Genomic DNA, 27,046 nt, shown 5'->3' with positions numbered 1-27,046 from the left:
AAAAGATTTAAAAATAAAAGTTTTGTTAAAAAACCAGTCACTGAAGTTCAGCATTAAGTTGAGTATGTGTTTAGAATATATTATAAAATTACCTAATTGTTGGCTTTTAAAAATAATGGAAATTGATTTTTTAAATTCTTAAATAAATATTTCCCTTTTAGGTTTTTCTACATGAGTGGAGAAGGTAGATGTTGCAAGTAGAAGAGATACAACATTTTTTTAGGATGTCTGAAGATGAAGAAAAAGTGAAATTACGCCGTCTTGAACCAGCTATTCAGAAATTTACTAAGATAGTAATCCCAACAGACCTGGAGAGGTTAAGAAAGCACCAGATAAATATTGAGAAGGTGAGTTTTTTTCTTTCTTTCTTTTTTTCCATTTTTTTCTTTTTTTACCACAAGAAACAGTTACATATTCTGATTTATATGTTGTGCATTTCACCTACATTGAGAATATTAGATAAGAGTCTTTGCTAAAACATCTAGCTCCTGTTGATTTAACAACATTATTCATTTTTTCATCTGGTTTTTCTGTTCTACAAATACCCCTCTCACATTATTCCTTTTTTAGGAAGGGATATAAGAATAGAATCAATGCCTTTTTAGTTATACACAGTGATGAATTGAGCAGTTAATAATTAAAATACAAACTGTTTGATAGTTGACTATAATGTGAAGGTGGTGGACTTTGGCTAAAGGGCTTCCCTTAATTTCATCCACCCCATGGCAAGTTTTCTGAACTGTGAGTGTGTGTTCCTGTCCTTTTCAGGTGCATGTAGATTTAAGAGGTAAAATCACCATTTGATATGAGGGAATTTCCCAACTTCACTGCTTCCCTTTGAAGAAAGCCCAAAGTTGAGAAGTATCAGCTAGAGGTCAGTTTAAGAGATAGGTAGAAGGAAGAACCAGTCTCAGGGACGGTGGTGGTTTCATAGAACCTGGTCTGGCTAGGATCTGATGGAGTGGTTGTGGCATTTATGGGAACGTCAGGTTTACTGAATACTGAGCATTGATTTGGCAGGTTACCTTGTCTTATTTGCTGTGGGACAGGTCAGTGGTATTTGATCCTTCAGAAGAACCTCCCCCAGTATAAATTTTAAGCTGTGTGGCCCTCCATTAATTTTTTTTGGGGGGCGGGGGGAGGGTGGAAGTGGTCATTAAGCCTTTCAGTATAAATAATATTTATCACCCTCAACTACATACCTTATACAAGTAAGAAGAGTGTCAACTTTTTCTCTCATAGATACCAGCTGTCTTCCTAGTACTTAAGTCTTTTGTTAAAGTATAGAAAATAAGTGCCAAGAAAAATAAGATGAAAATTTCAATGCAAATATGAATAGAATTAAAGATTAATATTTAGTCATCTCAACGTCTTTCTTCTTTATCCATAAGCAATAAGTGTGATGACTTTTAAGGATGGAGGAGTTGTCCGCTAAACTGGTTATTCTTGTCATGAGCAGAAACAAAGTGTTCCATGCTTTGATTAATAAGGAGGGCACTGTAACAATATAGAAATGGAGTTGTTTACTTCTGATTGATCATATCTGTGTTTGATAACGTGTGTGTCAAAGTCCTGAGCTTATGTTGAAGTGCTCAGTTACAAAGATGGTAAGAATTTGGCAAGTGAATTGATTCTGAAAGGAATAAATAGGTGGACTGTGGTCTATTAAGACTCTTTCTTTTATTGTCCTATTTTCCCTTTGGCATTTTCCCTTTGGCAAATTTCCCTTTCCTTGTATTTATTCTATATGAATGTGCTTGCTGTCATTACCCTCAGATCCTAGCCACATGTACCACCCAGTCATCAATGGAAAGGCCAGAACCCTGGGAGAAAGTTGTGGGGATAGAAACAGGTCTATTACTGATTTAATTAGCTGCGTCAGAATTCAGAAGAAAATTATTCCAGAGTTATATAGCTCTTTTTCTGCTGGAACATTTTTCCTTTACCCTTTTCTATAATTTTTACTTACTAAGAAATTTTTAGACAACATCAGAATAATTATAATTTACAATATAGGTGATGCAGTCTGAAGCTAAGCAGTTAAACTCATACTGAGCTATGTTTTATTCCATAATCTTGATCATTCTGTCTCTAGGTTTTCTAGTTTAGTTATGAAAGTAATTTTTTATCTATGTAAGATTGAATAGCATATTTTAATAGATAGTTTATGGCAATGTAAAAACATTTAAAAGCCACACTGTTCACTGTGGACAAAAGAGTTAAGAACTAAGTTTAGACTCCAGGTGTCTAACAGTGCCTCATTTTCAAAAAGGCATGGTTTTCCTGGGAGAAGGGTGTAGAAAGATAAAATATTTATTATGTTAGCCATCAGTCATCCAATATGAATTTAAAAGAAGAAAGTCAGGCTGAAGGGAAATTGAAAGTAAGCCTTAGTGGAGTGATTCTGCAACATCTGAAAACAATGAGAGTAGTGTGCTGTGGACACCTGGGACTATATTCCATAGGTCCTTCAGCATTACGTTTTATTACACATGATAGACTTGATTAGAATGTAATCCTGAAATTTGAAGTGTTAGCATTCAGCTTTCTTGGCTAATATAAAATAGACTTAAGCATAGTTAATAGGAACAATATCATAAGCTTGGAACATAATTTTCTTTGTTTCATTTTATAGGGGTTTGGGGGAAAACTTACTGTGTAACATGTACTGTATTAGTTAGTATATGGTTAAAATGCAAGTGGCAGAAAACCTAAAAATAGCTTATTATATGAGATGGAGGTTTTTTGGTTTTGCTTTTATTTTTAATCTCTCATAGTTTTGGAGGTGGTCTGGGGCTCCAGTGGCAGCTCAACAGTCATTAAAGACTCAGGCTGTTTTTATCTTTCTTTCCAATCCTCAACTTGTTTCTGTCTTACATGTAAAACAGCAGCTCCAGCTCTAGCTATCACATCCACATTCCAACTAAGATGAAAGAACCAGAATCCTATTTTTTCTGAATATGTTCTTTTTTCTCTCAATTCTCTCTTTTTTTTCTTTTAAAGAAAATCCTCCTGTTCTTGTTTTATGGATGCAGTATCATATACTCTCTCTATGGTGGTATTATTATTATATTTTTTAAAGTTTTCTTCTTCCTTTTCTGTGTTTCCTTCCTTCCTCCCCCCTTCCTTTTTCCCCCCTTCCTTCCCCCTTCCTTCCTTCCTCCCTCCCTCCATCCCTCTCTTCCTCTCTTCCTTCCTTCTTTCCCCTTCTTTCCTCCTTCCTTCTTTTCTCTTTTTCCCTTTTCTTTTTTTAAATGTATTCTTCTCTCTCTTTCTCTCTCCTTTTCTTCCTCCCTCCTCCCTCCCTTTCTTCCTCTCCTTCCTTCCTTCCTTTCTTTGTGTCAGTCTACAGTATTTTAGGCTTTCCTTGGCTAGCTGTCGATATTTAAGAGTGCTAATTGGAAGGGGTGTGTGTGTGTGTGTGTGTGTGTGTGTGAGTGTGAGAGAGAGAGAGAGAGAGAGAGCGAGAGAATGGGTAGCAGAGAGAGAGAGAGAGGGAGAATGGGTAGCAGGGCAGTAGTAGGGGCCTTATTACCTGGAGAGGTGAACAGAGGAGGATCTATTTTGATGGGGAACCACCAGATACTCTCCTGGAGTGTTGTCTTCTGTGATGATAGAGGCAGTCCAGTTGCTTGGGCCTATGGAGAGGACATCTGATAGACTACCTATTCCTTACATAAACTTTCAACTAATCCTTCTGTTTTTAGCCTCACCATACACATCCTTCTGGTTACCTGGTAGCTGGTACCTCTGGTTACTGAATCTTTCTGGAGTAGTGCTATGCATTCATTGGTTTGCTTCTCACTGCCTTTCTCCCCCACCATTCACCCCTTCTGCAGCCCTAGGTTTCAGCTTTCTCTTATCTGCTAAGTTCAGCTGCAACACGTCCATAGTCTTTCCAGCTTCCAAAATTTTGTTAAAATTTCTTGTCTATTGATATCTTCTGTTGTATTCTCATTATTATTGTGAATTTATACCTTTTAAAGTTCTTTACTGTCATTTTAGTTGAGTTTGGGAAAAGAACAGAGATGAATGTGTTCAGTCTGCCAGGTTTAATGAGAAGGGAAATTATTACAGGATATAAATGTATGTTAGCGTTTCATAAGTGTTGGTGTTTGCTGTCTCTTATATTGTTAGCATTGAAAATTATGTAAAAAATTAGCTTTCTAATCTGCAAGAAGTTTACAGTCCAGTTAAGGAAATAAGCTAGGATATGATGGGGCAACATGTAATTAGGTGTGAAAATGAGTGTTCAGGACTGTTCAGGCAGCATGAAGCCTGAACTGTGTGGTACAAAATCAGATATAAGCAATCTTATTGATTTGTTATGTATTGATTTGGTTTCATTTATTTGTTTTCTTAACTTGTGTTTACAGCAAAAACCTTTCCCATTTCTCTTTTTAGTCTGAGAATGTTTTTCAATCTTACAATCACATTTTCCCCCTCATTATTTTTTTCTGATAGACTCCTGATTCAGTTTGCTTTCTCCTGTGTTATAGGATAGGAAAGCCTCAGCACAGGTGGTGAACTCCTCTCCAACTGTTTGGAATAATAGCCTTTAATAATGTAACCTAATTTAGGTTTAACATTGTGTAGCAAGCATAGAAAGTCTGACCTATTTTATTCCTTATTTTTCTTAGAATTTTATTATTTTAAGACATAAGATCATCTATTCAATCTTCATCCAAGACACTAATCTCTTCTACAACTTACTTGACAAGTGAGCAAATAATAATAATAGTAAAGATAGTAGCTGTTGTGTTTATTTGTTGATTGCTCTGTAAGGTTTTTATATATATCATATCATTTAATCCTGAGAACATCCCTATCGGTTACCCTTATTTTTGTCTTCCTTTTTTAGGTGGGGAAGCAGACTTGGAGTGGTTAAATTACTTTCTTGAGATCACTATGCTGATAAATATATTAATCTTCTAATGTTGTGCTTGAAACATAGTGTGTTCTAAGTTTGTTCTTACTCTTTCTTGGTTTTCATTTTCCTCTTAGTCATGTTTGTTGCGGACAGTTCTATTTTATGATGATTTTCCTCAATGAAGAAGGAAGATGTAAAAAAAAAAAATAGAGTTGAATACTTTGGCTTTCCTACATCTATTAGCAACATCCACTCCATTTGTTCACCTTTCAAACTTTGTTTTTTTGTTCAGATCCCAACTTAGTAATGTTCTATGGAACATGCCCTGGTTGATTCCATCCTGGGTCAGATATAAATGCACCATCCTCACACAGCACTCTGCAGTAGACCTTAAGGTTCACCACCCCATGATTGATCTTTAGAGAGTTGTAAAGGTAACATTAAAATCTTTCTCATAGAGTTATTCTGAGGATTGAGATATTATGTTAAGAACCTTTGAATGCAAGGTTGATACTTGGAAATGAGTTACTTATAAGTAAGTTATCATTCCCGGGCAGTCAACATTGGTGCTGTCAGTTAATTGTTTGTAATCATTAGGAGATTCACAGCATTCCTGAGACCCTTTGTGTTTGTTTTGGGTTTTATATTTTTTACACATGGTAGGCACAGTAAGTTGCCTTACATTAGCTACACTATAAGGTAGGTATTATTATTTATCTTTATTACATGAGTAATCCTAAATTTATGGCTTATAATCATTGGGCCATCTATTAATATTATGTAGCTTTACTTTTAGAGTCTTTGATATTTTCTCTTTTGTTGAGTTTAATAAAATAAATTTATTTGAATTGAATACTTACACTTTTTATCATCTACAATACTGATTATTATCCCACCTAATTAATCCCCCACAAAACCATCATCTTCCTTACGAAAAGTTCTGTTCATTCTGATCACTGAGATATCCTCTGATACTTGGCAAAAGAAGCCTTCATCTACTTTTTCTGCTTCTTTTCTCATCACTCTTCCCATCATACATTATACCACAAACACATTGATCTTACTTCAGTCCTTTGGATTCCACATGTGACTTTACACCTCAGAGTATTCCCAGGTCTTTTTCTCTCCAATTGAAACCTCTTTTTTCCCTACTATGCTTTGTAAATTCAAATAAATCTTTTAAGTGTCAGCATAAAGTTTAAATTAAAGTGCTTTTATACCTTAAACTCCTAAATTCTGAATATTCTCTATGTTATATCATCAACTTCCCTGAACCTCTAGTGAATAACATTATATAATTTTAGAAAATTATTTTTAATAATTATGAGTAGCTTTCATGTTTGTATACTCTAAGCAATATGAAGCAGAATTATTATTGTTATTCAGTTTTGAATCAGAATATTCTGGAAGATGAAATGACATAAAATGTGAGGCTACAAGTATATAAAGTTGATTAAATAAATGGTGGGGTGTTCTAGAGAGAGCTTTTAGTCCAGGAACCACTCTCAAAATATTTGTTCTCTTTGCCCAGCAGGCAAAGCAAAACTGAGACCTGGGTGTCACTGCCAAAGAGCACAAAGGGATGAATGTTGGAAGCCTGAAAACACCTGTGCAGAGGTGTTCATCACACCATGGTGTGGGTTTATAATCAGGGTTATCCAAAAAGATAAAATAGAAGAGTGGGTAAAAGGAGACAACGTATTCACCAGGATGAGAATGGTGAACATGGCTTTTGTCTCACCAGGATAAGGATGTGCTTTCGTCTCATGGGAAAGTCTAGGGGAAAGGCTGTTTCTGTGAATGTTGGATTCTCTGCTTATGCCTGTGCCAGAGGAAAACCATGGTGCCACTGGTAGACCATGGGGCCATAACATGTCAATGAAGAACAACATGAATGCATGTAGTGAGACAATACATCTTTCTGAAATGACTGAAAAACAGTATCTATGAATTTTTTCTGTAGTTGTTTTTCCTATTTCTTGATCCTGTTTATTCATAGCAATTAAAGGTATTTATCAGAAGTTTCAGTATCCAGTGGAGGAAAGAGCAGAATCCAATGCACTTTGGGGATGTCATTCTGAGTTCCACCTACCTTGAAATGTTGGGGCAGAGCTTAATGGCCTGGAAGCCACTCAAGAGCAAGTAGTGCTGAGACAAATCCTTCTGCCCACTCTGTGAAGATAAAAGAAAAGTATAAATCCAACATCATCTAGAAAATATTTCCTTGCAAAGCTGCCATTACCTTTAAAAACCCTGTAGAGAGAAGCCTGAAGGAGAAGCCCTTGGCAAAGACGAGCTATTTTACCCAATCTCTTGACAGATAATCTCCCTGTCATTGCTTTTCAGTCTCTTTGAATCTACTCTTTGTTATTTTCTTTGTAGACAATCATGTGAAGACAGACTGTTTTATTTCTTCCTTTCCAGTCTTTACCTGTCTGCCCACTTCCTTCCTTCCTTCCTTCCTCTCCTTCTTACTTACTTTCTTTCCTCTCTTTCTTTTGTTTCTTCTCTTTCCCTTCCCCTCCTCCCTCCTTTCCTTCCCTCCTTCCCTCCTTTCCTTTCTTCCCTCACTTCCTTTCTTAACTTATTGTGCTGACTAGGGCCTCCAGTGCAATATTGAATAGGAATGGCAAGATCAGACATCCTTACCTTGTTCCCAGTATTAGGGAATGGTCTTTCACCACTAAGCATGATGTTGACTGTAGGGTTTTTGTAGATGCCTCTAATGTTAACTTCGTTTTTAAGTTTGCTGAGAATTTTTATAATGAACAGATGTTTATCAAATGGTTGTCTTTAAATCTACCATCTTGCTCTTTTTGTCTGTTTGTCCCATCTATTCTTTGTCCCCTTTTCTCATCTTTTACTCCCTTTTGGATTAATTGCATATTTTTTAAGATTCCATTTTTTCTTTTGTTGGCTTATTAATTATACCTCTTTGTATTTTTATTTTTAATGGTTTACAGTTCAGAGTATTCATCTTTAACTTATGACAGTCTACCTTCAAGTAATGTGTTTTCATATATACATATATATATATATCACTTCACGTATATTATAAGAATCTTGGACTTCCCTGGTGGCTCAGTGGTTAAGAATCCACCTGCCAATGCAGGGGACATGGGTTTGAGCCCTGGTCCGGGAAGATCCCACATGCCGCGGAGCAGCTAAGCCCATGTGCCACAACTACTGAGCTTATGCTCTAGAGCCAATGAGCCACAACTACTGAGCCCACGCGCCACAACTACCGAAGCCCACACGCCTGGAGCCCATGCTCTGCAACAAGAGAAGCCACCGCAATGAGAAGCCTGTGCACTGCAAAGAAGAGTAGCCCCCACTCACCTCAACTAGAGAAAGCCCGCATGCAGCAACAAAGACCTAACGCAGTCATAAATAAATAAATAGCCTTATAACAGTACACTTCAGTTTCCTCTCTCAGGGTCTTTGTAGTATTATTGTAATATATTTTACTTCTATGTAATGTAATTTTTGTTTTAAACAGTGTTATCTTTCAAAGAGATTTTTAAAATAATAAAAAGTATTTTATATTTATCTATATATTTACCATTTTTCAGTGCTGTCACTTTTTTGTAGAACCAGGTTTCTGTCTGGTATCATTTTCCCATCAACCTGAAGGACTTCCTTTAACATTTCTTGTAGTACAGGTTTGCTGGTATTGAATTCTGCTTGCATTTTTGTGTTTGAAAAAAAAATGTTTATTTTGCCTTCACTTTTAAAAAATATTTTCCCTGTGTATAGAATTCTAGGTTGAGTTTTAGATTGTTTCAGTACTTTCAAGATGTTGCTCTGGTGTTTTCTGGCTTGCATTGTTTCTCACAAGAAGTCTTCTGTCATTCTTATCTGTGTTGCTCTGTACTTCACATATATTTTTTTCCTCTTGCTGTTTTTAAGATTTTTCTATCACTTATTGTAAGTAATTTTATTATGATGTGCATTAGTTTAGTTTTGTTCATTTTTCTTATTTATAGTATTCCTTGAGTTTCTTGGATCTGTGGGTTTATAATTTTTACCAGATTTGGAAAAACTTTGGCCACTCATTTTTCTTTTTTTTTCTCGCTTACTGGGATATAACTGACAAACAGCACTGTGTAAGTTTAAGGTGTACAGTATAATGATTTGACTTACATACATCATGAAATGATGATCACAATAAATAGTGAAGGTCCATCATCTCATATAGATACAAAATAAAAGAAAAACATTTTTTTCTTTTGTCATGAGATTTAAATTAGGATTTACTTTCTTAACAACTTTCATATATAACATACAGCAGTGTTAATTATATATATTAATCATGGCATACATTACATCCCTAGTACTTATTTATCTTATGACTGGAAGTTTGCACCTTTTGACCATAAACTGTATGGTTCCTTTATATCTTTAGTTGTGGAAAATCTCTTCTGCTAGTCATTAAGTCATTCTCATCCATAATTGCTCTGAAATTAGTTGTAATTTTGGTGCACCTATGGGAAGAGGTGAGCTCAGGGTCTTCCTCCTCCACCATCTCAGTCACTGTCTCATTAGTTTTTCAGAATTTTTTTCTCTCCTTCAAGGAGCCCAATTGCATACATAAAATGTTGCTTTCAATTGGCCTGCGACTCACTGATACTCTATTCATTTATTGTCCATCTTTTTTTCTCTCTCTGTGTTTCATTTTGGATTGATTCTACTTTATATCTTTAAATTTACTATTCTTTTCTTTGCATTGTCTTACCTTCAATTCAACCCATCCATTGCATTTTTCATTTCAGATACCTTTTTTAAATTTAGGAATTGAATTTTTTTTTTTTTTTTTTTGCGGTACGCGGGCCTTTCACAGTTGTGGTCTCTCCCGTTGCGGAGCACAGGCTCCAGACGCGCAGGCTCAGTGGCCATGGCTCACGGGCCCAGCCGCTCCGCAGCATGTGGGATCCTCCTGGACCAGGGCACAAACCCGTGTCCCCTGCATCGGCAGGCAGACTCTCAACCACTGTGCCACCAGGGAAGCCCCTAGGAATTGAATTTTTAAAAATATCTTCCATATCTCAATATGCTCATGTTTTTTTCTTTCTTAACAACATGGAATATATCATAATAATTTTTAATATCCTTGTCTGTTAATTCCATTATCTCTATCATATCTGAATCTGTTTCTATTGATTGGTTTTTCTCATTGCAGATCATATTTTCCTGCTTTTTTGCATGCATGGTAATTGTTTATTGGATGCCAGACATTCTGAACTTGTTGGATACTGAATATTTTTACATTACTTTGAGTACTTTTGAGCTTTATTTATTCTGAGACACATTTAAGTTATTTGGGAACAGTTTGATCCTTTTGAGGCTCTTTTAAGCTTGCATAGGATCAGAATAGCCTTTATTCCAGGCCTAATTTTTCCCCATGTAGGACAGAGCTTTGGAGTACTCCACCTGATGTCTAGTGTGTTGAGAGATTTTTCCAGTCTGACTTGTGGTCACATGAACTGTTTCTGGCCTTGTGTGATTTTGGGGGATTAGTCTACCTGCTCTTTTCCAGTGGTTCTTTTTCTGACTTCAGGTAGTTTGCTTATGTGCATGTACTGATCTGTACTCAGCTGAAGACTCAAAAGGAAAACCCTGCGGATCTCTGGAACTCAGTATAGTGCTCTCATTTCAGTTATCTCCTCACATGCAGCTTTTTCCTCTCTGATACTCTGCTCCACGATTCTTGCAACCCTGACCTCTCTGGATTTTCACCTGTTTCCTTAACATTATTTTTCTTAAAATATCATGACAGATTAGTATTAAGTAATAAATTTTAAAGTGGCTTATTTTCAGACATGTATCTTTGGCTTACATTCTTTTTGTTAATATCATAACATTAAAGGAGCATTTATACTGGGTCTGATGGCATCAATTAAATTTTTCTTAGAAGCAAAAGTAGATTGATAGTGGTTTTAAATTTATTTGCGTAGTGGTTTTATGTTTGGTAAATATATTCTCAATATAGTCTATTTTTAAATTTTTATTGGAGTATAGTTGCTTTACAATGTTGTGTCAGTTTCTACTGTACAGCAAAGTGAATCAGCTATACGTACACATATATCTGCTCTTTTTTGATTTCCTTCCCGTTTAGGTCACCACACAGAGCACTGAGTAGAGTTCCTTGTGCTATACAATAGGTTTTCACTAGTTATCTGTTTTATACATAGTTTCAATAGCGTATATATGTCAATGCCAATCTTCTAATTCATCCCACCCTCCTTCCCCCTTGGTGTCCATGTGTTTGTCCTGTACATCTGTGTCTCTATTTCTGCTTTGCAAATAAGATCATCTATACCATTTTTCTAGATTCCACATATATGCATTAATATACAATGTTTGTTTTTCTCTTTCTGACTTATTTCGCTCTGTAGATGTAGTCTCTCGGTCCATCTACATCTCTACAAATGACCCAATTTCATTCCTTTTTATGGCTGAGTAATATTCCATTGTATGTACCACATCTTCTTTATCCATTCATCTGCTGATGGACATTTAGGTTGCTTCCATGTCCTGGCTATTGTAAATAGTGCTGCAGTGAACATTGGGGTGCATGTGTCTTTTTGAACTATGGTTTTCTCAGTGTGTATGCCCAGTAGTGGGATTGCTCGGTCATATGGTAGTTCTATTTTTAGTTTTTTAAGGAACCTCCGTATTGTTCTCCATAGTCTAGTTATTTTTAAGCTTAATGGATATTGTTTAGTTCTTAGATGATATGAAAAACAAAAATTCAGGAGTATCAAAAGAGTTTTTTGCTGCATTATTCACTACCAAATTTAAAAAATATGCAGAATAGGGAATATAAAAATACCCTAGAAAAAGTTTTAGTGCTCTACTTTTATAATCTATTTTTCCTTCTATGTGTATATGGGGCATTTTCATGTTACTGTGCTTTCAGAATAGTGTGTGTGTGGGGGTTATACCAAAAATGTGTTTAATGTCATTATTCACATCTGCTAACGTCTTAATTATTTGGGTTTTTTATTTCAACCAAAAATAATGTGTGACATTTGGTGTTGTTTATATTTTATACAAGTATTCCGTCATAATGTTATCACATTTTCCTGTCAAATGAAAAATTTTCCATTATCACGCTCGTTAAGTTTCTTGGATGAACTCTGAAAACTAAACATTACCTTGGTAAAAATTAAGACATATATATTAAATGTTCATTCTCATTTTTATATACTTTCTAGTCTGCAGTATCCATGTTACTTTTTCTCAAATCAGATTTTAGTTTTCAATACTTGACTCTATCGTTAACAGACATTTCAAGGTCTTCATATATAGTAACAATATCTGATGAATGCTGTTAATCTTTTCATTTTTCACACTCTTTTACATTCTCATTTTTTTCACCTCCAAAGAGTGTGCATTATAGACAAAATACATACTCTTTTTCAGTAAAATAAAGAGTATTTAGTGGGTTTTGTTTGTTTTTACCATTTACCAGAATTTTGTGTGTAATGTTTTTGAAAACTTCCTATTGTATGGACTTTGGACAGTTAATTTCCACTACTAAGTCAGTAAATTTTTTAGCTGGTATGTTTAACTTTGGGTGGGTGAGTGGGGATTTTTGAGGTAAATTGGGAATAATCACTTAGTGATAAAAAAAAATTCAGTACCTTTCCCCTTTCTTTCATATAGTATCAGAGGTGCAGAATCTGGGACAAGTTGCATGAAGAACATATCAATGCAGGACGTACAGTTCAGGTAAGGCTATTTTATTGTTTCAGGTAAAACAGTATGAAAAGACAGTCTTAAGAAAATTTTGCTAAAATATATACCCTTGTAGCTGAATCCTTTTATATGTATTTGTAACTATTTCCTTAAGGATACATTTTTAGCAAGAATTATTGAACCAGATGTCATACATATTTTTAAGATTTTGATTCATATCACCAAAATTTTCTCCAGAAATGATACATCAACTTACACTTTCACAATGAATGCATTTTACAACACTAGTATTACTCATTCCTCAAATTTTTGCTAATTAGTAGGTTAAAATAACACTGCTTTGTCATTTTAATCTGGATTTTTTCTTTTATTGCTTTGAAGGGTGGAAGCTTTTTATATGCACCTTGGATAGTAATGTTTTTTTTTTAATTCTTTATTGGAGTATAATTGCTTTACAGTGGTGTGTTCATTTCTGCTTTATAACAAGCTGAATCAGTTATACATATACATATGTCCCCATATCTCTTCCCTCTTGTGTCTCCCTTGCTCCCACCCTCCCTATCCCACCCCTCTAGGTGGTCACAAAGCACCAAGCTGATCTCCCTGTGCTATGCGGCTGCTTCCCACTAGCTAGCTATTTTACATTTGGTAGTGTATATATGCCACTCTCTCGCTTTGTCACAGCTTACCCTTCCCCCTCCCCATATCCTCAAGTCCATTCTCTAGTACGTCTGTGTCTTTATTCCTGTCTTACCCCTAAGTTCTTCATGACATTTTTTTTTCTTAAATTCCATATGTATCTGTTATCATAAGGTATTTGTCTTTCTCTTTGTGACTTACTTCACTCTGTATGACAGACTCTAGGTCTATCCACCTCATTACAAATAGCTCAATTTCGTTTCTTTTTATGGCTAAGTAATATTCCATTGTATATATGTGCCACATCTTCTTTATCCATTCATCCGACGATGGACACTTAAGTTGTTTCCATCTCTGGGCTATTGTAAATAGAGCTGCAGTGAATATTTTGGTACATGACTCTTTTTGAATTATGGTTTTCTCAGGGTATATACCCAGTAGTGGGATTGCTGGGTCATATGGTAGTTCTATTAGTAGCTTTTTTGTTGTTGTTGTTGTTGTTTTTGCGGTATGCGGGCCTCTCACTGCTGTGGCCTCTCCCGTTGCGGAGCACAGGCTCCGGACGTGCAGGCTCAGCGGTCATGGCTCACGGGCACAGCCGCTCCGCGGCATGTGGGATCTTCCAGGACTGGAGCACGAACACGCGTCCTATGCAATGGCAGGCAGACTCTCAACAACTGTGCCACCAGGGAAGCCCCTATTTGTAGTTTTTTAAGGAACCTCCATACTGTTCTCCATAGTGGCTGTACCAATTCACATTCCCACCAACAGTGCAAGAGGGTTCACTTTTCTCCACACCCACTCCAGCATTTATTGTTTCTAGATGTTTTGATGATGGTCATTCTGACTAGTGTGAGATGATATCTCGTTGTAGTTTTGATTTGCATTTCTCTAATGATTAATGATGTTGAGCATTCTTTCATGTGTTTGTTGGCAGTCTGTATATCATTTTTGGAGAAATGTCTATTTAGGTCTTCTGCCCATTTTTGGGTGGGGTTGTTTGTTTTTTTTGATATTGAGCTGCATAAGCTGCTTATAAATTTTGGAGATTAATCCTTTGTCAGTTGCTTCATTTGCAAATATTTTCTCCCATTCTGAGGGTTGCCTTTTTGTCTTGTTTATGGTTTCCTTGGCTGTGCAAAAGCTTTTAAGTTTCATCAGGTCCCATTTGTTTATTTTTGTTTGTATTTCCATTTCTCTAGGAGGTGGATCAAAAAGGATCTTGCTGTGATTTATGTCATGGAGTGTTCTGCCTATGTTTTTCTCTAAGAGTTTGATACTTTCTGGCCTTACCTTTAGGTCTTTAATCCATTTTGAGCTTATTTTTGTGTATGGTGTTAGGGAGTGATCTAATCTCATACTTTTACATGTAGCTGTCCAGTTTTCCCAATACCACTTATTGAAGAGGCTGTCCTTTCTCCACTGTACATTCCTGCCTCCTTTATCTAAGATAAGGTGACCATATGTGCGTGGGTTTATCTCTGGGCTTCCTATCCAGTTCCATTGATGTATATTTCTGTTTTTGTGCCAGTACCATACTGTCTTGATTACTGTAGCTTTGTAGTATAGTCTGAAGTCAGGGAGCCTGATTCCTCCAGCTCCATATTTAGTTCTCAAGATTGCTATGGCTGTTCGGGGCCTTTTGTGTTACCATACAAATTGTGAAATTTTTTGTTCCAGTTCTGTAAGAAATGCCAGTGGTAGTTTGATAGGGATTGCATTGAATCTGTAGATTGCTTTGGGTAGTAGAGTCATTTTCACAATGTTGATTCTTCCAATCCAAGAACGTGGTATATCTCTCTATCTATTTGTATCATCTTTAATTTCTTTCATCAGTGTCTTATAATTTTCTGCATATAGGTCTTTTGTTTCCTTAGGTAGGTTTATTCCTAGATATTTTACTCTTTTTGTTGCAACGGTAAATGGGAGTGTTTTCTTGATTTCACTTTCAGATTTTTCATCATTAGTGTATAGGAATGCCAGAGATTTCTGTGCATTAATTTTGTATCCTGCTACTCTACCAAATTCATTGATTACCTCTAGTAGTTTTCTGGTAGCATCCTTAGGATTCTCTATGTATAGTATCATGTCATCTGCAAACAGTGACAGCTTTACTTCTTCTTTTCCGATTTGTATTCCTTTTATTTCCTTTTCTTCTCTAATTGCTGTGGCTAATACTTCCAAAACTATGTTGAATAAGAGTGGTAAGAGTGGGCAACCTTGTCTTGTTCCTGATCTTAGCGGAAATGCTTTCAGTTTTTCACCATTGAGGACGATGTTGGCTGTGGGTTTGTCATATATGGCCTTCATTATGTTGAGGAAAGTTCCCTCTATGCCTACTTTCTGCAGGGTTTTTATCATAAATGGGTGTTGAACTTTGTCGAAAGCTTTCTCTGCATCTATTGAGATTATCATATGGTTTTTATTCAATTTGTTAATATGGTGTATCACATTGATTAATTTACGTATATTGAAGAATCGTTGCATTTCTGGAATAAACCCCACTTGATCATGGTGTATGATCCTTTTAATGTGCTGTTGGATTCTGTTTGCTAGTATTTTGTTGAGGATTTTTGCATCTATGTTCATCAGTAATATTGGCCTGTAGTTTTCTTTCTTTGTGCCATCCTTGTCTGGTTTTGGTATCAAGGTGATGGTGGCCTCGTAGAATGAGTTTGGGAGTGTTCCTCCCTCTGCTATATTTTGGAAGAGTTTGAGAAGGATAGGTGTTAGCGCTTCTCTAAATGTTAGATAGAATTCGCCTGTGAAGCCATCTGGTCCTGGGCTTTTGTATGTTGGAAGATTTTTAATCACAGTTTCAATTTCAGTGCTTGTGATTGGTCTGTTCATATTTTCTATTTCTTCCTGATTCAATCTTGGCAGGTTGTGCATTTCTACGAATTTGTCTATTTCTTCCAGGTTGTCCATTTTATTGGCATAGAGTTGCTTACCGTAATCTCTCATGATCTTTTGTGTTTCTGCAGTGTCAGTTGTTACTTCTCCTTTTTCATTTCTAATGCTATTGATTTGAGTCTTCTCCCTGTTTTTCTTGATGAGTCTGGCTAATGGTTTATGAATTTTGTTTATCTTCTGAAAGAGCCAGCTTTTAGTTTTATTGATCTTTGCTGTAGTTTCCTTCATTTCTTTTTCATTTATTTCTGATCTGATTTTTATGATTTCTTTCCTTCTGCTAACTTTGGGGTTTTTTTGTTCTTCTTTCTCTAATTGCTTTAGGTGCAAGGTTAGGTTGTTTATTCTAGATGTTTCCTGTTTCTTAAGGTAGGATTGTATTGCTATAAACTTACCTCTTAGAACTGCTTTTGTTGCATTACATAGGTTTTGGGTCGTCGTGTCTCCATGTCATTTGTTTCTAGGTATTTTTTTATTTCCTCTTTGATTTCTTCAGTGATCACTTCGTTATTAAATAGTGTATTGTTTAGCCTCCATGTGTTTGTATTTTTTACAGATCTTTTCCTGTAATTGATATCTAGTCTCATAGTGTTGTGCTCGGAAAAGATCCTTGATACAATTCCAATTTTCTTAAATTCACCAAGACTTGCTTTGTGACCCAAGATATGATCTATCCTGGAGAATGTTCCATGAGCACTTGAGAAAAATGTGTATTCTGTTGTTTTTGGATGGAATGTCCTATAAATATCAATTAAGTCCATCTTGTTTAATGTATCATTTAAAGCTTGTGTTTACTTATTTATTTTCATTTTGGATGATCTGTCCATTGGTGAAAGTGGGGTGTTAAAGTCCCCTACTATGAATGTTTTACTGTTGATTTCCCCTTTTATGGCTGTTAGTATTTGCATTATGTATTGAGGTGTTCCTATGTTGGGTGCATAAATATTTACAATTGTTATATCTCCTTCTTGGATCGATCCCTTGATCATTATGTAGTGTCCTTCTTTGTCTCTTCTAATAGTCTTTATTTTAAAGTCTATTTTGTCTCATGTGAGAATTGCTAGTCCAGCTTTCTTTTGGTTTTCATTTGCATGGAATATGTTTTTCCATCCACTTACTTTCAGTCTGTATGTGTCTCTAGGTCTGAAGTGGGTTCTTGAAGACAGCATATATATGGGTCTTGTTTTTGTATCCATTCAGCCAGTCTGTGTCTTTTGGTGGGAGCATGTAGTCCATTTACATTTAAGGTAATTATCGATATGTATATTCCTATTCCCATTTTCTTAATTGTTTTGGGTTCATTATTGTAGGTCTTTTCCTTCTCTTGTGTTTCTTGCCTAGAGAAGTTCCTTTAGCATTTGTTGTAAAGCTGGTTTGGTGGTGCTGAACTCTCTCAGCTTTTGCTTGTCTGTAAAGGTTTTAATTTCTCCATCAAATCTGAATGAGATCCTTGATGGGTAGAGTATTCTTGGTTGCAGGTTTTTCTCCTTCATCACTTTAAATATGTCCTGCCAGTCCCTTCTGGCTTGCAGAGTTTCTGCTGAGAAATCAGCTGTTAACCTTCTGGGGATTCCCTTGTGTGTTATTTGTTGTTTTTCCCTTGCTGCTTTACTATGTTTTCTTTGTGTTTAATTTTTGACAGTTTGATTAATATGTGTCTTGGCATGTTTCTCCTTGGATTTATCCTGAATGGGACTCTCTGTGTTTCCTGGACTTGATTAACTATTTCCTTTCCTATATTAGGGAAGTTTTCAAGTATAATCCCTTCAAATATTTTCAGTCTCTTTCTTTTTCTCTTCTTCTTCTGGGACCCCAATAATTCGAATGTTGGTGCGTTTAATGTTGTCCCACAGGTCTCTGAGACTGTCCTCCATTCTTTTCATCCGTTTTTCTTTATTCTGCTCTGCAGTAGTTATTTCCACTATTTTATCTTCCAGGTCACTTATCCGTTCTTCTGCCTCAGTTATTCTGCTATTGATCCCATCTAGAGTATTTTTAATGTCATTTATTGTGTTGTTCATCGTTGTTTGTTTCATCTTTAGTTCTTCTAGGTCCTTGTTAAATGTTTCTTGCATTTTGTCTATTCTATTTCCAAGATTTTGGATCATCTTTACTATCATTCTGAATTCTTTTTCAGGTAGACTGCCAATTTCCTCTTCATTTGTTAGGTCTGGTGGGTTTTTATCTTGCTCCTTCATCTCCTGTGTGTTTTTCTGTCTTCTCATTTTGCTTATCTTACTGTGTTTGGGGTCTCCTTTTTGCAGGCTGCAGGTTTGTAGTTCCCGTTGTTTTTGGTGTCTGTCCCCAGTGGCTAAAGTTGGTTCAGTGGGTTGTGTAGGCTTTCTGGTGGAGGAGACTAGTGCCTGTGTTCTCGTGAATGAGGCTGGATCTTGTATTTCTGGTGGGCAGGTCCACGTCTGGTGGTGTGTTTTTGGGTGTCTGTGAACTTATTATGATTTTAGGCAGCCTCTCTGCTAATGGGTGTGGTTGTGTTCCTGTCTTGCTAGTTGTTTGGCATAGGGTGTCCCGCACTGTAGCTTGCTGGTTGTTGAGTGAAGCTGGTTGCTGGTGTTGAGATGGAGATCTCTGGAAGATATTCGCCATTTGATATTATGTGGAGCTGGAAAGTCTCTTGTGGATCAGTGTCCTGAAGTTGGCTCTCCCACCTCAGAGGCACAGCACTGACTCCTGGCTGCAGCTCCAAGAGCCTTTCATCCACATGGCTCAGAATAAAAGGGAGAAAAAGAAAGGAAGGAAGGAAGAAAGGAAGAAAAAAAAGTGGGAGGAAGGAAGGAGGGAAGGAAGGAAAGAAAGAGAGAAAGAAGGTAAAATAAAATAAGAAAATAAAATAAAGTTATTAAAATAAAAAATAATTATTAAGAAAAAAAATTGTTTTTTAAAAAAAGAAAAAACACAACAGACGGATAGAACTCTACGACAAATGGTGGAAGCAAAGCTATACAGACAAAGTCTCACACGGAAGTATACACATACACAGTCACAAAAAGAGGAAAAGGGGAAAAAAATCATAAATCTTGCTCTCAAAGTCCACCTCCTCAATTTGGGATGATTTGTTGTCTATTCAGGTATTCCACAGATGCAGGGTACATCAAGTTGATCGTGGAGGTTTAATCCGCTGCTTCTGAGGCTGCTGGAAGGGATTTCCCTTTCTCTCCTTTGTTCTAACAGCTTCTGGGGCTCAGCTTTGGATTTGGCCCCACCTCTGCGTGTAGGTCGCCGGAGGCCATCTGTTCTTCGCTCAGATGGGACGGGGTTAAAGGAGCAGCTGCTTCGAGGACTCTGGCTCACTCAGGCCCGGGGGAGGGAGGGGTACCAAGTGCGGCGTAAGCCTGCGGCGGCAGAGGCCAGCATGACGTTGCACCATCCTGAGGCGCACCGTGCGTTCTCCCGGGGAAGTTGTCCCTGGATCCCGGGACCCTGGCAGTGGTGGGCTGCACAGGCTCCCTGGAAGGGGGGTGTGGATAGTGACCTGTGCTCGCACACGGGCTTCTTGGTGGCGGCAGCAGTAGCCTTAGCGTCTCATGCCCGTCTCTGGGGTCCGCGCTGATATCCGCGGCTCTCACCCGTCTCTGGAGCTCCTCTAAGCAGCGCTCTTAATCCTCTCCTCGCGCACCAGGAAACAAAGAGGGAAGAAAAAGTCTCTTGCCTCTTCGGCAGCTCCAGATTTTCCCCTGGACTCCCTCCCGGCTGCCCTGGTGCACTCACCCCCTGCAGGCTGTGTTCACGCCGCGAACCACAGTCTTCTCCCTGCGCTCCGACCGAAGCCCGAGCCTCAGCTCCCAGCCCCGCCCACCCCGGCGGGTGAGCAGACAAGCCTCTCGGGCTGGTGAGTGCCAGTCGGCACCGATCCTCCGTGCGGGAAACTCTCCGCCTTGCCCTCCGCACCCCTGTTGCTGTGCTCTCCTCCGCAGCTCCGAAGAAGTTTTCCCCCTCCGACAACTACAGTCTCTGCCCGCGAAGGGGCTTCTAGTGTGTGGAAACCTTTCCTCCTTCACAGCTCCCTCCCACTGGTGCAGGTCCCGTCCCTATCCCTTTGTCTCTGTTTATTCTTTTTTCTTTTGCCCTACCCAGGTACGTGGGTACTTTCTTGCCTTTTGGGAGGTCTGAGGTCTTCTGCCAGTTTTCAGTAAGTGTTCTGTAGGAATTATTCCACGTGTAGATGTATTTCTGGTGTATCTGTGGGGACGAAGGTCATCTCCGCATCTTACTCTTCCGCCATCTTCCCCTCGTCTTCCGATAGTAATGTTTTTTGTGTTAATTGCCTTTTCATGTCCCTTGCATATATTATGTTGTTGTCTTTTGTCAGAGTTCCTTATAATTTTAAGATATTGGTCTTCTGTTTATAAGATTGTTTCAGTAATATAGTGCAAATATTTTTTGCTAGCTTTTGGCTTTGTAATAAATTTTAATTATTTTAAGTTAATTTTCGAAAGTCATATATTTACATAGTTAACATCCAAGTAAAATTAAAAGCCTTATAGAACCCTGTCCTTCTCCATCTTTAAGTCCTACTTTTAGGAAACTACTTTTAATCCTTTTGGCCATTTGCCCTGGTATTTAGCTCTTCATTCCTAAACACCATGTGTAGACTGGTATTTCTTTGTTAATCAGGTTTAGGCATAGTCTCTTCACTTCTTGCTATAGGAGACGCAGATCTAGCTTTCCACCCTACTCTCCTAATTCCTTCCCCCCTATATATATTATAATTTATAATATCTATAATTATATTTAATATATATTATAATTATGTATAATTATATTATATATATTATAATTTCTGGTTAAATTAGTGATCAATATCTCATTATTTTGATTTTAAAGGTATTGTTTCTTGCTACGCCAAATAGTGACATACACTACAGCCTTTTGCTTTTTTCCTTTAATATGTCACTTTCACTCTAATGACTTTTTAAATATGTTTAGTGGTGTTTGTTTTTAACTGAGATATAGTTGATGTACAATATTATATGAGTTATAGGTGTACAACATAGTGATTCCCAATTTTTAAAGGTTATACTCCATTTATAGTTATTATAAAATATTGGCTATATTTCGTGTTGTACAAGGATATATTTATCCTTGTAGCTTATTTATTTTATACATAACAGTTTGTACCTCTTAGTCCCCTACCCCTATCTTGCTCCACCACCTTTCCCTCTCTCCACTGGTAACCATCAGTTTGTTCTCTGTATCTGTGAATCTGTTTCCTTTTTGTTATATTCACTAGTTTGTTTTATTTTTTAGTTTGTACGTATAAGTGATATCATACAGTATTTGTCTTTCTCTGTCTTTTGACTTATTTCACTTATACCCTCTACGTCTATCCGTGTTGTTGCAAATGGCAAAATTTCATTCGTTTTTATGGCTGAGTAGTATTCCAGTGTGTGTGTGTGTATGTGTGTGTGTGTGTGTGTGTATACTACATCTTCTTTATCCATTCATCAGTTGATGGACACTTAGGTTGCTTCCATATCTTGGCTATTGTAAATAATGCTGATATGAACATTGGGGTGCATGTATCTTTCTGAATTAGTGTTTTTGGATTTTTTTGGACATATACCCAGGAGTGGAATTGCTGGGTAATATGGTAGTTTTATTTTTAGATTTTTGAGAAACTGCTGTACAGTTTTCCACAGTGACCATGCTAGTTTACATTCCCACTAATAGTGTACGAGGGTTCCCTTTTCCCTACATCCTTACCAGCATTTATTTGTGGTCTTTTTGATGATAGCCATCTGGCAGATGTGAGATGATATCTCATAGTAGTTTTAATTTGCATTTCTCTGATGATTAACAGTGTTTAATATCTTTTCATGTGCCTGTTGGGCATCGGTATGTCTTCTTTGGAAAAATGTCTATTTAGGTCTTCCGCCCATTTCTTAATTGAGGTGTTTGGGGTTTTTTTTTTTTTTTGTACGCGGGCCTCTCACTGTTGTGGCCTCTCCCGTTGTGGAGCACAGGCTCCGGACGCGCAGGCTCAGTGGCCATGGCTCACAGGCCCAGCTGCTCCGCGGCATGTGGGATCTTCCCAGACCGGGGCATGAACCCATGTCCCCTGCATCAGCAGGCGGACTCCTAACCACTGCACCACCAGGGAAGCCCTTTGGGGTTTTTTTGATGTTGAATTGTATGAGCTGTTTATCATATTTTCTATATAAACTCTTTATTGGTCATATCATTAGCAAATATTTTCTCCCATTCAGTAGGTTGTCTTTTCGTTTTGCCAGTGGTTTCTTTTGCTGTGCAAAAGCTTTTAAGTTTAATTAGGTCCCATTTTTTAAATTTTTGCTTTTATTTCCTTTTCTTTAGGAGACACATCCAAAAAAAATATTGCTATGATTTATGTCAGAGTGTTCTGCCTATGTTTTTTTCTAGGAGTTTTATGGTTTCTGGTCTTACATTTAGGTCTTTAATCCATTTTGAGTTTATTTCTGTATATGGTGTTAGAGAATGTTTTGATGGCCTTCTTTTACATGTAGTTCCAGTTTTCCCAGCACCATTTATTGAAGAGGCTGTTTTTCTCTGTTGTATATTCTTGCCTCCATTGTTGTAGATTCATTGACCACGAGTGTGTGGGTTTATTTCTGGTCTCTCTGTTCCGTTGATCTAAACGTCTGTTTTTGTGCCACTACCATACTGTTTTGATTACTGTAGCATTGGAGTATACCCTGAAGTCAGGGAGCATGATTCCTCCAGCTTTGTTCTTTCTCAGGATTGTTTTGGCTATTTGGGGTCTTTTATTTTAAAATTTTAAAATTATTTGTTCTAGTACTGCAAAATTATTTGTTCTAGTACTGCAAAAAATGCCCTTGGTATCTTGATAAGGATTGCACTGAGTCTGTAGATTGCCTTGGCTAGTATGGTCATTTTAACAATATTAACTCTTCCAGTCCATGTACGTGGTATATCTTTCCATCTGTTTGTATCATCTTCAGTTTCTTTCATTAGTATCTTATAGTTTTCTGAGTACAGATCTTTTACCACCTTAGGTAGGTTTATCCCTAGGTGTGTTATTCTTTTCGATGCAGTGGTGAGTGGAATTGTTTCCTTAATTTCTCTTTCTGATAGTTTGTTGTTAGTATATAGAAATGCAACAGATTTCTGTATACTAATTTTGCATCCTGAAACTTTACCAAATTCATTGAGCTCTAGTAGTTTGCTGGTGGTGTGTTTAGGATTTTCTGTGTATAATACCATGTCACCTGCAAATAGTGACAGTTTTACTTTTTCCCTTTCAGTTTGGATTCCTTTTATTTCTTTTCCTTGTCTGATTGCTGTGGCTAGGACTTCCAGTACTATGTTGAATAAAAGTGCCAAGAGTGGACATCCTTGTCTTGTTCCTGACCTTAGAGGAAATGATTTCCTCTTTTTAGTGTTAAGTATGATGTTAGCTGTCCTTTTGCTTCTTTGGAGTTAATACTTTTCTCACTTTTTTATATTGCCTGGGTTTTTGTGTATTTTAGTTAATTTTTTTTAAAGTGCTCCACATCTCTGCCACATGCTGTCAATATTTTTCATATGTTCAAATAAATCACTTCCATTCTTTATCCTCAAGACTCCCTCCTGAAGCCCTTCTTCCTCCAATTCCAATCTGGACTGACTTTCTAGGCTTGTTGCACAGCTGTTGTTCTAGGACTTCCCTCAGCTCCTCCTGTGTGGGGTTCCTGTTTTTTCTGGCTATCATGTCTTCCTTATTTTGGGCTTACTCTATTGTTTTGTTGGAGTACATCTTTCAGTAGCTTTCAAATAAGGGTACCTTAGAGGTAATTTTTTAATTTATTATGTGTCTGATAAATACCTTTATTCTCCCATCATATGTGACTGCTACTTTGATTAGGTATAGAATTCTCTTTCAATATTGAAGGCTTTCTAGGCTTTCTAGTTTAGTGTTGCTGTTAAAAAAGCAGATATCATCTAGTTTCCTTTTTGTATAAGACCAATTTTATTCTGTCTTTGGGAACTTTTGTGATCTGTTTATCCTGGTGTTCTGAATTTTGATAATATGATGTGCTTTGTGTTGGTCTCTTTCAATCTAAAAACTCATGGCTTTATATTGCAAGGGTCAGCAAACTATAGCTCACAGGCCAGATCTTGCCTGCTGTCTGCCCCATTTGTTTATGTACTGTCTTTGGCTGCTTTCTTAGTACAATAGCAGAGTTGTTTGGTTGCAGCAAGAGACCATATGGCCTGCAAAGCCTAAACTATCTACTGTCTGGCCCTTTGAAGAAAAAGTTTGCTGATCCCTATTCTGTTGGATAGAAGACTCTTGGATTGCTTGTCTAATTTTCTGTTCTGTTTTCTGAGAGATTTCCTCAGCTTTATTTTCAGTTCTTCTACTGAATTCTTTATTTCTATTACAATATTTATTTTCCAAGAGCTTTTTCTTTTCTTCTTATTTTTCATAGCACTTTATCTTTGGACATAAAAATTTTTCCTGCTTTTCTGAGACACTAAAAAGTTGATTGCTTGTCTCTTGGTGGACTTCACCTAAAGGTGCTTTGGTAGGCTGTCATTTTCCTTGGAGCAACCTCCAAGTGTCAGAATCTAGAGATTGTTCTGGTTTACTTTTCCAAAGAAGAATACTCATTTTCCCCCAGAGTAAGTAGGCACTTATTTCCTAATTATAGAAGCAGCTTAGATGAAGGCTCCTGTGTATTCATTGTTCAGTACAGTCTTTCATATGAATTCCATTTTTCAGTCCTGTGCCTAGTGTTTCTTTTTCCTTTTTTTAAATACATCTTTATTGGAGTATAGTTGCTTTACAATGTTGTGTTAGTTTCTGCTGTATAACAAAGTGAATCAGCTATACGTATACATATATCACCAAATCCCCTCCCTCTTGCATCTCCCTCCCACCCTGCCTGTGCCCCACGAAGCATGGAGCTGATCTCCCTGTGCTATGTGGCTGCTTCCCACTAGCTATCTCTTTTACATTTGGTAGTGTATACATGTCAATGCCACTCTCTCACTTTGGCCAAGCTTACACTTCCCTCTCCGTGTCTGCAAGTCCATTCTCTATGTCTGTGTCTTTATTCCTGTCCTGCCCCTAGGTTCTTCAGAACCATTTGTATGTGTTATCATATATGTGTTAGATTCCATATATATTCCATATATATGTGTTAGCATATGGTATTTGTCTTTCTCTTTCTGACTTCACTTTGTATGACAGACTCTAGGTCCGTCCACCTCACTACAAATAACTCAATTTCGTTTCTTTTTATGGTTGAGTAATATTCCATTGTATATATGTGCCACATCTTCTTTATCCATGCATCTGTTAATGGACACTTAAGTTGCTTCCATGACCTGGCTATTGTAAATAGTGCTGCAATGAACATTGTAGTACATGACTCTTTTTGAATTATGGTTTTCTCAGGGTACATGCCCAGTAGTGGGATTGCTGGCTCGTATGGTAGTTCTATTTTTAGTTTTTTAAGGAACCTCCATACTGTTCTCCATAGTGAGTGTATCAGTTTACATTCCCACCAACAGTGCAGGAGGGTTCCCTTTTCTCCACACCCTCTCCAGCATTTATTGTTTGTAGATTTTTTGATGATGGCCATTCTGACTGCTGTGAGGATTACAACTAGATTGTATAAATATACCTCATTGTGGTTTTGATTTGCATTTCTCTAATGATTAGTGATGTTGAGCATCCTTTCATATGTTTCTTGGCAATCTGTATATCTTCTTTGGAGAAATGTCTATTTAGGTCTTCTGCCCAGTTTTGGATTGGATAGTTTGTTTTTCTGATATTGAGCTGCATGAGCTGCTTGTATATTTTGGAGATTAATCCTTTGTCAGTTGCTTCATTTGCAAATATTTTCTCCCATTCTGAGGGTTGTCTTTTCATCTTGTTTATAGTTTCCTTGGCTGTGCAAAAGCTTTTACGTTTCATTAGGTCCCATTTGTTTATTTTTGTTTATATTTCCATTTGTGTAGGAGGTGGGTCAAAAAGGATCTTGCTGTGATTTATGTCATAGAGTGTTCTGCCTATGTTTTCCTCTAAGAGTTTTATAGTGTCTGGCCTTACATTTAGGTCTTTAATCCATTTTGAGCTTATTTTTGTGTATTGTGTTAGGGAGTGTTCTAATTTCATTCTTTTACATGTAGCTGTCCAGTTTCCCCAGCACCACTTATTGAAGACACTGTCTTTTCTCCATTGTATATCTTTGCCTCCTTTGTCATAGATTAGTTGACCATAGGTGCGAGGGTTTATCTCTGGGCTTTCTATCCTGGTACATTGATCTTTCTTTTTTTGTGCCAGTACCATACTGTCTTAATTACTGTAGCTTTGTAGTATAGTCTGAAGTCAGGGACCCTGATTCCTCCAGCTCCGTTTTTCTTTCTCAAGATTGCTTTGGCTATTCAGGGTCTTTAGTGTTTCCATACAAGTTGTGAATTTTTTTGTTCTAGTTCTGTGAAAAATGCCATTGGTAGTTTGATAGGGATTGCATTGAATCTGTAGATTGCTTTGGGTAGTATAGTCATTTTCACAATGTTGATTCTTCCAGTCCAAGAACATGGTATATCTCTCTGTTTGTATCATCTTTAATTTCTTTCAGCAGTGTCTTACAGTTTTCTGTATACAGGTCTTTTGTCTCCTTAGGTACGTTTATTCCTAGGTATTTTATTCTTTTTCTTGCAGTGGTAAATGGGAGTGTTTCCTTAATTTCTCTTTCAGATTTCTCATCATTAGTGTATAGGAATGCCAGAGATTTCTGTGCATTAATTTTGTATCCTGCTACTTTACCAAATTCACCTATTAGTTCTAGTAGTTTTCTGGTAGTATCTTTAGAATTCTCTATGTGTAGTATCACATCATCAGCAAACAGTGACAGTTTTACTTCTTCTTTTCTGATTTGGATTCCTTTTATTTCTTTTTCTTCTCTAATTTCTGTGGCT

At 37.1% G+C, this 27,046-nt stretch overlaps 1 protein-coding gene across 4 annotated transcripts in view; it reads left to right on the top strand.

The window, feature by feature from the left end:
• The window catches only part of STX17 (syntaxin 17), a 102,798-nt gene that overhangs the window by 8,464 nt on the left and 67,288 nt on the right, over nucleotides 1–27,046 (top strand). For all 4 annotated transcript variants that reach the window (XM_032636220.1, XM_032636223.1, XM_032636222.1 and 1 more), the window contains exons 2-3: nucleotides 162–347; nucleotides 12,539–12,604. In XM_032636220.1, the coding sequence (XP_032492111.1) occupies nucleotides 189–347; nucleotides 12,539–12,604 (225 nt within the window). In that variant the 5' untranslated portion in view covers nucleotides 162–188. The remainder of the gene's footprint in view (nucleotides 1–161; nucleotides 348–12,538; nucleotides 12,605–27,046) is intronic.

The sequence above is a fragment of the Phocoena sinus genome, chromosome 6 (assembly GCF_008692025.1).
Source record: "Phocoena sinus isolate mPhoSin1 chromosome 6, mPhoSin1.pri, whole genome shotgun sequence".
Classification (NCBI taxonomy): domain Eukaryota; kingdom Metazoa; phylum Chordata; class Mammalia; order Artiodactyla; family Phocoenidae; genus Phocoena; species Phocoena sinus.
Note: the sequence above shows the minus strand (reverse complement) of the source record. Positions and strands in the feature narration are given on the sequence as shown.